This window comes from Rana temporaria, chromosome 4 (assembly GCF_905171775.1).
Source record: "Rana temporaria chromosome 4, aRanTem1.1, whole genome shotgun sequence".
Taxonomy (NCBI): Eukaryota; Metazoa; Chordata; class Amphibia; order Anura; family Ranidae; genus Rana; species Rana temporaria.
The window spans coordinates 41,159,027-41,174,602 of NC_053492.1; the positions used below are offsets into that span (position 1 = coordinate 41,159,027).

The following is a 15,576-nucleotide window of genomic DNA, read 5'->3' on the forward strand; positions in this document are numbered from 1 at the left end:
GACATATGTTGACCTGCCATGCAGTTCGTTGGCAAGCATATCTGAAAGACCCACACCAAAGAACAAAGCGGACATCCCCTTGCCCCTCATCAGCTGGGATCTCCAACCCCACTATACCTTCAGTCCTCTCTGAAGCCTGCACTGATAGGACTGAAGGTGTAGAATTAGGTGTGTCACAAACTAGTAGTACATGCGGGCAATCTACTAGCGGTACACCGATGGCAGATTGTACCAGACAAGTTTCCCTGCTCCAGCTGCTGCAGCACCGAAAGAAGTACTCTCCCAGCCATCCACATGCCCAGCGGTTGAATGCTAGCTTAGCGAAATTGCTAGCACTTCAATTGCTGCCTTTTCAGTTGGTAGATTCTGCCCCCTTCCGTGAGTTTGTGGAATGTGCGGTACCTCAGTGGCAAGTTCCCAAACGCCACTTTTTCTCACGGAAGGCGATTCCGGCTCTCTACCGGCATGTGGATGGCAATGTTAATGCCTCGCTGGACAGGGCGGTCAGTGGTAAGGTGCATCTTACCGCTGACTCATGGTCCAGCAGGCATGGACAGGGACGTTACCTCTCTTTCACGGCGCATTGGGTGACTCTGCTGGCAGCTGGGAAGGACGCAGGGCAAGGTACAGTAGTGTTGGAGGTTGTTCCGCCACCACGCCTCCAAAACACTACTACTGGTTGTGACACACCTCTCTCCTCCACCCCCTCCTCTTCTTCTTCCTCTGTGGCCTCTTCCTGTGCTGATGTGTCCTCGGAACCAGCAATGCTCCGTAGGCGTACGAGGGGCTACGCAGGAATGCAGGCAAAGAGATGCCATGCGGTGCTAGAGCTGGTGTGCTTGGGAGACAGGAGCCACACTGGGGCAGAGGTTCTGTCAGCTCTGCAGGGTCAGGCTCAGAGGTGGTTGACACCACGCCAGCTTAAGCCAGAAATTGGTTGTTAGCGACAATGGCACCAACCTCCTCTCTGCCCTGCGACATGGACAACTGACCTATGTTCCCTGTTTTGCTCATGTTCTGAATTTGGTGGTGCAGCGGTTCTTGGGCAGGTACCCAGGCTTACAGGATGTCCTGGAGCAGGCCAGGAAAGTCTGTGTGCATTTCCGAAGGTCATATAATGCCACTGCTCAGCTGACAGACCTCCAAAGGGAATACAACCTGCCCAAAAACCGCCTAATCTGTGACATGCCCACCAGATGGAACTCTACATTGGCCATGCTGCAGCGGCTGCACACGCAGCAGAGGGCCATCAATGAGTACCTGTGACAATATGGCAGCAGAACTGGGTCAGGAGAGCTTGTTTTTTTTTCCCCATGCCAGTGGGCCTTGATCAGGGATGCATGCACTGTCCTGTCACCATTTGAGGAGGCCACGAGGATGGTGAGCAGTGACAGTGCACACATCAGTGAGACTGTCCCTCTTATTCACATGTTGGAGCACACGCTACGTGGAATAATGGACAGGGCCCTTGAGGCAGAACAGAGGGAGGAAGAGGAGGACTTCCTTACTTCTCAAGGCCCCCTTTATCCAGACAGTGGTCCAGCTTGCCCGCCTAGCACACAGGAAGAGGACGAGGAGGAGGAGGAGGATGATTGTATCAGCCGCATGGAGATGGAGCCTAGCACTCAGCATCAGCAGCAGCAGTCTTCAAGGGATCACTTACAGTCCCAAGGAACCCATGGACTTTTACGTGGCTGGGATGAGGTGGCTGTGGATCCTGTTGTCCTCAGTGACCCAGAGGACTGTGCCCCGAATGCCTTAGCAAACCTACGCTGCATGGCCTCCCTGATCCTGCTAAGCCTGCGTAAGGATCCTCGTATTCGTGGTATCAAGGAGAGGGATCATTACTGGCTGGCAACTCTCCTTGATCCACGTTACAAGAGTAAGGTTGCGGACCTTATCTTGTCGTCGCAGAGGGAGCAGAAGATGAAACATCTTCGGGAGGCCTTGCAGAAAGGTCTGTGCAACGCGTTCCCAGAACCTGGGGGATTACCAAATCCTGGTCCTGGACAACGTGTTGCTGAGGCTTCGGTGAGTCACAGAAGGAGTGGTGGAGAAGGTGACCGTCTGACCAATGCGTTTAGACAATTTTTTAGTCCGCAGCCCCAAGGTATGACCAGTTCCAGCAACCATCGCCAGCGTCTGGTTTACATGGTGCAGAAATACCTAGGGGCAAGATCAGACTTGGACACCTTCCCTACCGAAAATCCTCTTGCTTACTGGGTCTTGAGGATGGATCACTGGCCAGAGCTTGCACAGTACGCAATTTAGCTACTGGCTTGTCCTGCATCTAGCGTTCTTTCAGAACGCACATTCAGTGCTGCTGGAGGCTTTGTGACCGATCCCAGGGTGTGCCTCTCCACCGACTCCGTCGATCGACTGACCTTCATAAAAATGAATCAGGCTTGGATCAACACCAGCTACCAAGCACCTTATGCTGATGTAACTGAATAATTTTTTTGAAATGTCAGATCCCTTGGAGACTGCCTATGCTGATGCTGAGTGACTGTCCTGTTATGCTGCTGACTGAATATCCTTTTCCTCCTCAATGATCTTGCTCATAGCTAGTAAGAACATTGTTGGTTCTGGGCACCGCCACCAGTGCCTAAGACCCTATTTTTCTGCCCCTGTTTAACAGGGGCGTATAATAACAATTTTTGATGCAATACTTTGCATGTGGCTCTTTGCTGCGCTCCAATTACAGTATCTGTGAGGGGTTGCAGTGTTGTGGCACCGCCACCAGTGCCTAAGGCCCAATTTTTCTGCCCCTGTTTAACAGGGGCGTATAATAAAAAAATTTGATGCAATACTTTGCATGTGGCTCTTTGCTGCGCTCCAATTACATTTTCTGTGAGGGGTTGCAGTGTTGTGCCTAAGGCCCAATTGTTCTGCCCCTGTTTAACAGGGGCGTGTAATAACAATTTTTGATGCAATACTTTGCAGCAGGGCTTATGAATGCGCTCCGACTAGAGTATATGTTAGGGGTTGCAGTGTTGTGGCACCGCCACCAGTGCCTAAGGCCCAATGTTTCTTCCCCTGTTCTAGTCAGAACTTTCTTTGTTGATTATTTTCTTATTTGGGTTTATTGTAGCTTTCTCCTAGGTTATCGTAGTGTCATGTTTATTTTCCTGTACTAAATACTCATCATTGTCAATGTAAACACCACAAATCTAGATTGGTTCTTTTAGGCAGCATTGATATAATAATAAGCCACGCATTGTTGAGTATCCAAAAATATTTATTGTTTCACATTAAAAAGATATCTAAGAAAAAACGCGCTAGTGGCACTGCGCACTGTGATTGGTCAGATAATCGCCTGGGACCTGACACGTGTACCAGGCGATCGCCTACAGGGAGGGGCCGATGTAGGCGATATGACGTATAGCCTAAGCAGTCCCTGGGAGGAAGGAGGAAGTGGGACAGGAAGTCCCACCCCTCCTGAAGCTCCCACTCCCCCCCAAAAAAATTACATGCCAAATGTGGCACGTAAGGGGGCAAGGAGTGGATTAAGCGGAAGTTCCACTTTTGGCTGGAACTCCGCTTTAACAGCTATGTGATAGTTATTTACAAAGACATGGCTGGATAGCTCCATTTTTGATGAGGTTTATTGGTGTAACAGTCTGCTATGTCTACCAAGCAGACAGGAAGGCACACTCTGAAATCTAAATGTGAAGGAATCTGTCAATGTGAAAACAATCACTGGTGCACAGCTAAGGAAAGGGATGGTCGGGCAACAAAGGATGACATCCAAAATAGTATTTCTTTAATAAATACATGTACATGTACAGAGCTGTAAAACAGTCTACGCGTTTCGGACGTTAGTCCTTAATCATGACTAAGGACTAACGTCTGAAACGCGTGCATCTGGCGTCCCTTAATGGACGGGCCATCCCTGATGCACTATGAGCACTCCCTATTTCTTTTATCATAACAAGCTCTATGTGATGTGAGCTTGGTTCCATCCTAACCTTCTGAGGGCGGCTGATAACTAACCCTTAGATGTGATCCTATTTATGCGCATATAATCTCCTGTCTGGGATCAATTTGTCTGGTAAGCGGACAAATCTTTTGGTGTTGGAGCACGTTTAATTTATTTTGCACAAGGACACTTTTTTTTTCCCCCTTTCTCACATGTGGGAAATTTGGAACTAGACATGTGCACAACAAACATTTTCATATTTTTTTTGTTCCGTTTCGTCTGCACAACAAAAATTTTCGTATTTTTTTGTTCCATTTAGTCTCGTTCCGTAGATTCGTAAAGATTCATAATTTCGTAAGACTCAATTTTTTTATTTTCGGAACCGTTCGTATTTCGTAAGACGCAAGTTTCCCTATTCGGACCCGTTCGTATTTTCGTAACAGTTTTATTTTGTTTTATACTGAATGATTCGTAATTCTGTCTAATTTATTTTCGTTGATTCGAAATTCGTAATTTTGTTAGATAATAATTTTCGTTTAATGGATTCGTAATTTTGTACTTTCGTAAATACATAGCAACACGCGGCTAATCCATATTAAGCCAACAAACGCCAAAATTAGCGTTTTCCAAAAAATCTGACCGTGTGTACGCTCTATCGGACAAACTTTTTCGGTTTCAAAAGTCCGGCCAACTCCCTTCAAACAAAAATCCACGGAAAAGTTTGTTTGAAGTCCGATCGTGTGTACGAGGCTTTAAACTGTACAATGTGACTCAGCACAAAAGAGATAAGCTGATTGGCTAAGATATTAAGTAATCATTCACTAACTACACTGCCCAGTGCCCATTCGAAAGAACGATACAAGTATACAAATTTATGAACAGACAAAGAAACAGATTTACAAAACACACAAATGAAAATACAAACATATGAATGAAAATACGAACAGACAAAGGATTTAAAATACGGAATGCAAATCGTTTGTTATAGATGTCATTTTCGTTCTTTTGCTTTTTCGATGTTTTGTATTTTAGTAAGATTGTCCAATCATACGTTCGTATTTTCGCTTGTTCGTTATTTTGCTTATTCGTAATTCCGTAATTTTCGTATTTTGGTTCTTTCAGCTTTTCGGATGTTCAAATTGATACGAATGTACGAAAACTAACAAATTTGTACGAAAATCCATTTGTTACGAACGGGAACGCACATGTCTATTTGGAACCACACATAAACTCTATGCAATTAGATTATATGAACTGTTGGAGCATTTTTTATGTGGACTCTGGAACACATGTTTAATTCATTTGTTTTTGTTGGAGTACAATTTAACCATATGAATTCTGGAATTAATTGCACTTATAAGTATTGCATAAGTATAAGCAATGTGGGTTATTATAATTTTTTGTAAATCATTATTTTGATAGTTAATATGATGGTTTAATTTATTTAATCTTTGGATATAATAATTTCTATCATCTTACTAGATTAATTAATGAAACAGCGCACCATTACGCGGTTACATCTTTATTAAAATATCCTGCAAGAATGCATGCTATTCTGAAACGTTTCATGCTAGGCACAGTGCTTAAGAATATGCTGTGCCTAGTGTAAAATACTTTAGAATTACACCGGTCCCTGCAGCATTACTTTTGCTGGAACAATAGTTAAGTCTCTATTCCTTTAGAACAATTTTGCTTCCTGGGATCTCAGTGACTCTGGAAGAATGTAGTAATAGTGTTTAGGGAACTCTGGGAATGGCACTATGCTGTCAAGCTATCCTGTGACATTATATTCTACATTGACCATGTGACTTGATGAATGCACTGTGCCATGTGCCATTTGGTTTTGGGTACTCTATAAGACCACAGTGGGTGAGGGGTAGAATTGTGAGCTTTGTAAATTACAGTAATGGTATATTTGTGTAAATATTGTTTGTGCATATCTGTTGTCAAATACAGTATATTACCTGCTGAAAAGGGCATGAAAGCCTCCTTCTTCACAAATGCCCCCTGTGAATCAAGGAAATGTTCCGGATAGAACGACTCTGGTCTTTCAAATTGAGTTTTATCATATAATACAGATTCTAGAAGAGGAACAATGTACGTTCCCTAAAAAAAAAGATGGAAATAAAAACATTTAAAAATTATATTGGAATATTGTACCTTCAAATTGTTTGGATTTTTGTCTCCATCCTCCCACTCAGACACAGATACAGTGGAGAAATGAATGTAGATACTAGATATGAAGGTACTAGAATTGTGTTATTTGTAGGATCACCAGGTGAAAACAAATGAAAAGGGCTATAAAAGAAGAAAACAAATGCAGTTAGAGCCGGTTCACACTGGGGCGACTCGTCAGGCGACTCAGCCACCTGACAAGTCGCGTCCTATTCTAGTCAATAGAACCGTTCTAATAGGAGCGACGCAAGTCGCTCCGACTAAGAAAAAGGTTCTTGTACGACTTCGGGGGCGACTCGGGGCGACTTGCATTGACTTCTATACAGATGTCATTTTGCAAGTCGCCTCTGAAGTCGTCTTCAGGACGCCTTGCCGAGTCGCCCCCGAAGTCGTGCCTCCCCAGTGTGAACCGGCTCTTACAACATGTAAGGACTGGAAATGTGCAATATGTAAAATTTTGGGGGGTTTAGATAAGCTGTAAATGTTTTATAGAGCTGCACTTTAAATATGGTAAAATGTGCGATATTTGCTACAAAAGATAAGTCTTATCCCTACAATGTGCACCAGAAAAGCAAAATGAACAAACAAAGTAAAAATGACCTTTGGTAGATGGTAACCCTGAAAGGTTACATCTCTTGTAGTTTCTCGGGGAAGATTCATAGGTAAGATATTGGCAAATCTCTGTGTCTCATGGATGACTGCGTTTGTGTAGGGCATGTCCTTACGATGATCAATCCGTGGCTGAACCGATCCAATTACTCTATTAATTTCCTCATGTACTTTCTCTAAGGAAAATATTAAGAACATAAAACACATGCATGAAATGTTTAGATAATAATAATGATGACTGAATTATATCTATAGGCATTTAGAGGTGTGGTATAATAACCCACAAGCTCACCAAGAAGGTGGACCACCTGAGAGATTCACTCTCACCATTTGTTCTGGTGGCCTTTGTCATCAAGAAAGCAGGAAATGAATAATCCAACATTTTACAGTTGTCACCATGAAAAAATCGTGCTGTTTTATAAGACCTCATACAGCACATGAATCTCCCAAGCATCATTATTATTATACAGGGTTTATATAGCGCCAACAGTTTGCGCAGGGCTTTACAACATCAGGGAAGACAGTACAGTCACAATACAATTCAATACAGGAGGGATCAGAGGGCCCTGCTCGTTAGAGCTTACAATCTAGAAGGGAGGGTCAAATGGAACAAAGGGTAATAGTTGTAAAGGGAATGATCAGATGGACAAAATGAAAATACAGTAGTTAGGTGTGGGTAGGATAGGCTTCTCTGAAGAGGGAGGTTTTCAGGGATCCTCTAAAAGCTAATAGAGAAGGAGATAAACGGACAGATTGGGGTAAGGAGTTCCATAGGCTTGGAGAGGCTCTGGAAAAATCCTGGAGACGAGCATGGGAGGAGGTGATAAGAGAGCTAGAGAGCAGGACGTCTTGAGAAGAACGAAGAGAACGATTAGGTTGGTATTTAGAAACTAGGTCAGTGATGTAGCTGGGGGCAGAGTTGTGGATGGCTTTGTAGGTAGTTGTTAGTATTTTGAATTTAATTTGTTGGGTAAGCGGAAGCCAGGATTGACAGAGGAGTAACAGAGACAGAGCGATTGGTAAGGTGGATGAGTCTGGCAGCAGCATTCATGATGGACTGAAGGGGGAATAGAATATGTAGAGGTAAGCCAATGAGGAGGGAGTTGCAGTAATCGAGGCGAGAGATGATAAGGGAGTGAATTAAGAGTTTTGTTGTGTCATTGGTTAAAAAGGGGTGTATTTTGGAGATGTTGCGGAGGTTGAGGCGTCAAGATTTAAACAGTTATTGGACTTGAGGCTTAAAGGAGATTTCAGAGTTCAGGACTACTCCTAGGACCTTGGCATATGGGGATGGGCTAAAAGTTGGATAGTTGTGCCATCAATTTTGACAGAGAGAGAGATCAGGGGAAGAGGCACGTGGGGGAGGAAAAATTATAAGTTTTTGATAGATTAAGTTTGAGGAAGTGGTGTGACATCCAAACTGATATATCTGATTATTGATACGTGAGGAGAATGAAGGAGTGAGTTGAAAGCATGTAGTTTAAAGCAGGGGTCATCAACCTCCAGGCTGTGGGCCATGGCCTGTTTGCAGCCGGGCCGCAAAGGCTGCACTGTCTGACGTCATCTCTCACCACCCGCCTACAACACCGCTCTCCTGCACTCACAGCAGGGCTGCTGGAGGTGAGACAGGGGATCAGAGAGATGAGATCATCTCTCACCGCCCGCATCACTGCTCTTCCGCCCACACAGCGCGGCAGGACACTGCTACACTGCTGTAGGTGAGGCAGAGGAGCAGAGAGGTGGTCATCTCTAACAGCCTGCCCCCCATCACCTCTGTTCTCCCTCACTACTACCCACTACTCCAAGCTTGCCTCTGAACTAATGCGCAAGCCTGTGCTGTCACCACTGCAGTGACAATCTTCATGTGGTGGCATGTGACAAACCACATTTGGTGGCAGGTGACAATCCACATCTGGTGGCAGGTGATGTGGCAAATGACAAGCTGCATCTGATGGAAGGTAACGTGGCAAGTGACAGACCGCATTTGGTGATGTGACAAGTGACAATTCGTATCTGGTGACATGCGATATGGCAGGGGACAAAACACATCTGAGGGCAGGCGGTGTGGCAAGTGACCTGCTGCATCTGAATGTAGGCGACGTGGCAAGTGGCAATCCACATCTGGAGGCAGGTGACGTGGCAAGTGACAATCAGAATCTGGTGGCAGGCGAAGTAGCAAGTGACACTCTGCATCTGGTGACACATTCTGCATTATGGTGAGTGGAACTAATAATGCGCTTTAATTATCTTGACACTATATCAACCATGGTGCCGTGATGATTGAAACGCTAACACCAGCCACTGCCCCGATAAATTGCCCACGAAAAGCCGCATACCCCCCCCCCCCCCCCGGGCCTTGGGCACAATTTTCTTCCACAACGCCAGTCCCCGATGCCAAAAAGGCTGGGGACCACACGTTTAAAGGATTTATGTTGTTCTCATGTTGCTCTCAAAGCTGCAATAAAGGGACCCTCTTTCTACTCTTTGATATTTTTGTTTGTTTTGTTAAATTTTCCCATCATAATGTCCAGCTCCCCATGCACTTTTGACAATAGCTACATACTAGCCTTGATAATGGCCCGATTTTAGTGTCAAGATTCATCCTCTCATAGACTTCAGTAGGGCTCAATGCTAAGTTAGGGTTTTTGAGATTTTAAAGGGGTAGTAAAGGTAATCCCCCCTCCTAAATAGCTTCCTTTACCTTAGTGCAGTCCTCCTTCACTTACCTCATCCTTCGATTTTGCTTTTAAATGTTCTTATTTCTCCTGAGAAATCCTCACTTCCTGTTCTTCTGTCTGTAACGCCACACAGTAATGCAAGGCTTTCTCCCTGGTGTGGAGAAAGCCTCTTGAGGGGGGAGGGGGCGAGCAGGAGTGTCAGGAAGCCCACTAAAACACAGCTCCTTTCTCTATCTGCAAAGTAGAGAGTGTCCTGACTTGCCTGCTTGCCCCCTCCCCCCTCAAGAGGCTTTCTCCACACCAGGGAGAAAGCCTTGCATTACTGTGTGTAGTTACAGACAGAAGAACAGGAAGTGATGATTTCTCAGAAGAAATAAGGACATTTAAAAGCAAAATGGAAGGATGAGGTAAGTGAAGGAGGACTGCACTAAGGTAAAGGAAGCTATTTAGGGGAAAAAAATGACCTTTACAACCCCTTTAAGCAGAATTTGACGAAGCCTCTGCAAATTGAACTTGGGCAGATTCACTCATCCTTAATAAAAATAATAACCCTCACAACAAATACTTACTTTGAATTTCAGGGTATTGTATCATATATATGAGGGCCCAGCGGATGGTGGCCGAGGTGGTTTCAGTCCCAGCCATAAATAAAGTTGTCACTGTGCTCAGCAAATTCATTTCATGGAAATATGTATCAGGATCCAATTTTTCCTAAGTAAGAAACAGTAACAAATAATAATAATAATAATAATAATAATAATAATAATAATAATAATAATAAGGAAAACATATTTAAAGATAAGGTGCAATCTAGAAAAAAAAAAACTTCCCTCCCTCTTTAGATTAGCCAAAATAATATTTTTGATAAATAAGAGTTGTTAGTAATAGTTGTTAGTGTTTGTGTCCTCCTGAAATGTTAACATTCTCTTCGTCATGGAGAATAAATTATCTATATTTGCATAGTCCAATTGTAGGCAGGTGCAGTCTGTATATTCCTCCAGCCTGAGGCCATAGTACCACTTCTCCAGGTGAAGATGCGTTCGATAAGGGGAATGGTCTCTCCTTGTGGGCTCCAGCAGCCATCTTGTTAAATTGTCAGATTGGACAATTTGGAATTCCTGTAAGATCTGCAGCAGCCATCTTGATGGAGGTTCTGATGTAGGAGATGCCCCATTTAATTTGGGTGCCCCAGGAGCATATGTGAGGCTAGGGACAAAGTCCCACTGGCTAAGGTCATGATTAATAGACATGTGCGTTCCCGTTCTTAACAAATTGATTTCCGTACGAAATTGTTAGTTTTCGTACATTCGTATCAATTCGAACATCCGAAAAGCTGAAAGAACCAAAATACGAAAATTATGGAATTTCGAATAAGCAAAATAACGAACAAGCGAAAATACGAACATATGATTGGAAAATCTTACTAAAATACGAAACACCAAAAAAGCAAAAGAACGAAAATTACATCTATAACGAACAATTTGCATTCCGTATTTTAAATCCTTTGTCTGTTCGTATTTTCATTCGTATGTTCGTATTTTCATTTGTGTGTTTTGTAAATCCGTTTTTTTGTCTGTTAGTAAATTTGTGTACTTGTATTGTTCTTTCAAATGGGCACTGGGCAGTGTAGTTAGTGAGTGATTACTTAATATCTTAGCCAATCAGCTTATCTCTTTTGTACAGTGTGCATTGTACAGTGTAAAGTCCCATACACACGATCGGACTCCAAACAAACTTTTCTGTGGATTTTTGTCTGAAGGGAGTTGGCCAGACTTTTGAAACCGAAAAGTTTGTCCGATAGAGCGTACACACGGTCGGATTTTTTGGAAAACGCTCATTTTGACGTTTGTTGGCAAAAAGTACGATCGTGTGTACGGGGCTTAAGAGAAAGTATATCTTAATATGGATTAGCCGCGTGTTGCTATGTATTTACAAAATTACCAATCCATTAAACGGAAATTATTATCTAACAAATTTACGAATTTCGAATCAACGAAAATAAATTAGACAGATTTACGAATCATTCAGTATAAACGAAAATAAAACTGTTACAAAAATACGAACGGGTCTGAATAGGAAAACTTGCGTCTTACGAAATACGAACGAGTCCGAATAGGAAAACTTGAGTCTCTTACGAAATTACAAATCTTTACGAATCTACGGAACGAGACGAAACGGAACAAAACAATACGAACGTTTTTGCTGTGCGGACGAAACGGAACAAAAAAATACGAACAATGCAAACTGGGCATTCTTTTACAGCAATTATATTGCGCCTCTGTCATCAGTGCATTACTATTACTATGTATAATCCTTATCAAACTAATACAAAACAAATTCACTGTCCAGGTGACTTTGTGGTGGCTTCTCTTGAGTCGCGTACTCTTCTCCTATGCCCTGCCTACACAAAGGTTAATACAATTACCCCACTCTACAGTCTGAAAAACATTTTTTGTTTGTTCCTAAGTTGAATAGACTTTTGCCAGGAATAAATGGGATGAACAATTTTCCAAATATGTAAAAATGACAACAAAAATTCAACCAAGAATTGAGGCCTTCCCCATCCAATTTAAAACAAGATAAAACATTTTGCCTGAGGATAGTCTTTAAATTTGGGTATATGACATTATGGGGGCTATTTACGAAAGGCAAATCCATTTTGCACTACAAGTGCAAACTACAAGTGCAAAGTGAACTTGAAATTGCACTAAAATTGCATTTGGAAGTACAGTCGCTGTAGATCCGAGGGGGACATGCAAGCAGGGCCGATCCGCCCTATAGGCTCACTATGCAAGCCGCTTAGAGCCCCGCAAAGCTACAAAGGGCCCCCCAAATTACTAGAGGCCCCGCCTGTTGAGAAGTAATTTTCGCCCCCTCACCCCGCTTCTCAACTCGCTGACTGCATGGGGGAAGAGGTAAGAAGTCAGCACCCCCTGCTTCTCAATTTAATGTAAGATGTAATTTCCGACAGCAGAACACCCCCTACCCCCGCTTCTCAACTTTCTTTAATGTGACATGTCACTGTCGTCAGCGCCCCCCTTCTCATTTTTAATGTGCCATGTCATTTTCTTAGGGCCCCAGGGAGGTCAGGATCGGCACTGCATGCAAGGAAAACAAAAACAGCATTTTAGCTTGCACATGATTGGATGATGAAATCAGCAGAGCTTCCCTTAATTTCAGATCTACCCCTCAGATTTACAGCGACTGCACTTTCAGTGCAATTTCAAGTGCACTTTGCACTTGTAGTTTGCACTTGTAGTGCAAAATGGATTTGCCTTTAGTAATGAACCCCCTATAAGTTCATTACACATTGTTACCTCTTCTTGCTTGACAAGGAATGCATCAATAAACCCTCTCTGGTCATCTCTATCCAGTCCTTGCAGGTGCTCCACAAACTCTGTCTTCAAAAAGTTGTGTATATCTTTTATATTCTGCATCACCTGGCTGTGTGCTCCACACAGATAATAGAAGATGGGGAAGAAATTGTAGATCTGAGAAAAAGACAAAATTGTATGAATGTTGGGACCTTGCTTTTTTGCAGTATGTGTTACAATGTTTTTGTGATGTGGATGGAGGGAGCATTAAGGGTGAAAACAACCTCAGTTTTTCTTTTCTTCGAAGTATGCAAAGCTCAGGTCATTTACTGAATCGGTCAGCTGTTAAGCATGTTCGAGCAGCCTGTGTTTAGAATGGTTACCTATCTGCATTATCATTATTTATCAGCCCAGTGAATCGTTAAGGTAAATGTCCTAGTGGTCTGCGCTAGGGAGGTAATCAATAATTGGGACCATCCTTTAAGGAAAGGTATATCTTCTAGACTTTTACTCAAGGGTATTTAAAATGGACCTGAACTTAAAAGTGAGTGTAGTCAGGTGCTTGGCCAGAGACAGTGATTTAGGACACTGCGCTGCAGTGCTTTCTATGTCTCCACTGAACGTCAGACTTAGGCTGGGTTCACACTACTACACTACTTTCATCCTACTTTGCTCTGTGGTCAATGTTTCCCTATGAGAGCCGTCTTAACTGGTCCTACACAAGTCGGTCCGACTTTGAAAATGCTCCCTGTACTACTTTTGGTCCAACATTGATCCTACTTCAGCCCATTGAATGTCATTGAAGTCGGACCAAAGTAGTATCCTGTTCATGAAAGTAGGATGGATGTAGGACCAATGTAGGATAAATGTAGGACCGATGTAGCAGAGCAAAGTAGGATGAAAGTAGTGTAGTAGTGTGAACCCAGCCTTAATGGGTAATCATTTCCATCCCCCAGGAGAAGGTGACAAGCAGAAGGAGCTCGGAAGACTAGATGATTTGCATCATTGAATCATTGAATCATGGGAGATCCGAAGGTTTCTGAAAATAAACTTTATTATGGCAGCTAATAAACTATTGGACTGGCTTCGTACGCCTTCGGATCGTAGGTGTAATACTTCGGCGCCCGCTGGGTGGAGTTTGCGGCGTTTTCCGCGTCGGGTATGCTAATTAGCTGTTTACGGCGATCCACGAAGCTACGCACGTTTGTCGCATTCTCTTACGTCGTCGCTAGTCGGCTTTTCCCGGCGTAAAGTTACGGCTGCTATTTCATGGCTTAGATTTAGACCAGCCATGTTAAAGTATGGCCGTCGTTCCCGCGTCGAATTTTAATTTTTTTTTTTTTTTTTAGTAAGTCATCCGGGAATAGGAAAGGACGTAACGCACGTCGCCGTTAAAAAAATTACGTTGGCGCGACATCATTTCACGCAAAGCACGGCGAGAAATTACAAAACGGAACATGCGCAATACGTTCGGCGCGGGAACGCGGCTAATTTAAATGATACACGCCCCATTTGAATTAGGCGGGCTTGCGCCGGACTGATTTACGCTACGCCACCGCAAGTTTAGAGGCAAGTGCTTTGTGAATCAAGCACTTGCCCGTAAAACTTGCGGCGGTGTAACGTAAATGCGATGCGTTACGCCGCCGCAATTCTACATGAATCTGGCCCTACAAATCTAGTTTTGCCTTGAATTTATCCTAGAAAACGACCGAGCATTCCCTCTACCTGCACACTTACGTGTGTATGCAGCAGTTCCCCACACTGTCCAGACAGACTAGGTCTAAGAAGATATGTTAATACATAAAGTGGCATTTGGAACAGAGAGTTATTAACACCCTAAGGTCTTATGTAAAGTATCTCACAAAAGTGAGTAAACCCCTCACATTTTTTAAAATATTTTATTATATCTTTTCATGTGACAACACTGAAGAAATGACACTTTGCTACAATGTAAAGTAGTGAATGAACAGCTTGTTTAACCTCCCTGGCGGTATGATTATTTCCGAAAAAAGGTGCTGAAAGCGGTACCATTATTTGCAAGGAAATTTGGTGTTTTATACTGTAGGCCTGTAATTCTTAGTAATAACTCACTTAAATCTGACCAAACAAGAGTCTAGTAGGCATCCCGGGTATGAATTTTTTTAAAAACAAAATTATAAATTATAATATAATAAATAATTATAAATAATTATAACAAATAATAATATAATTATAATAAAAATTATTCAATAATGTAATCAACTCAAAATCACTGAAATTTGCTCAGTTGCAGAATTGTCGCTGTCATTACTTTTATTTTTTTATGACGAATTTACCACAAATCGCTATCGCACAATTCTGCAAGTGATTATAATTTATTATCGCTGTTTTCTAGCTGCTCTAAAACCATTTTTGACATAAAGGGACACTTTTGGTTGCTATGGACAATCTACAGTTTGCAGGCAGAAAGAAAGGTTTTTATTATATAAAATGACATGTAGGACACTGGGCAGACCACTAGGGACAAGGGGGGTGTGTATTTTTTACATACAGTACTGTAATATATAAGATTACAGTATACTGTATGTATTGTGTTTGTTTACCTATTTGAAATTGGCGCCGTTCTCCGCTCCCATGCGTCGTAACGTCGCAGGGAACGGAGATTTTTTTGTGGCCACCATTATTTTCCGGCACTGCCTTAACCCTTTTGGGCATGGAGTTCACCCATTCACACCTGAGACCTTGTAACACTAACGAGTCACATGACACCGGAGAGGGAAAATGGCTAATTGGGCCAAATTTGGAGATTTTCACTTAGGGGTGTTCTTACTTTTGTTGCCAGCCATTTAGACATTAATGGCTGTGCGTTGAGTTATTTTGAGGGGACAGCAAATTTACACTG

General features: G+C 42.9%; 1 protein-coding gene across 1 annotated transcript in view; it reads right to left on the reverse strand.

The window, feature by feature from the left end:
* Positions 1 to 15,576, reverse strand: part of LOC120936169 (cytochrome P450 2K6-like) — a 31,281-nt gene that overhangs the window by 3,750 nt on the left and 11,955 nt on the right. The window contains exons 5-8 of the mRNA XM_040348323.1: positions 12,699 to 12,872; positions 9,951 to 10,092; positions 6,695 to 6,879; positions 5,884 to 6,025 (exon numbers count right to left, since the gene is read on the reverse strand). Of these exons, the coding sequence (XP_040204257.1) occupies positions 5,884 to 6,025; positions 6,695 to 6,879; positions 9,951 to 10,092; positions 12,699 to 12,872 (643 nt within the window). The remainder of the gene's footprint in view (positions 1 to 5,883; positions 6,026 to 6,694; positions 6,880 to 9,950; positions 10,093 to 12,698; positions 12,873 to 15,576) is intronic.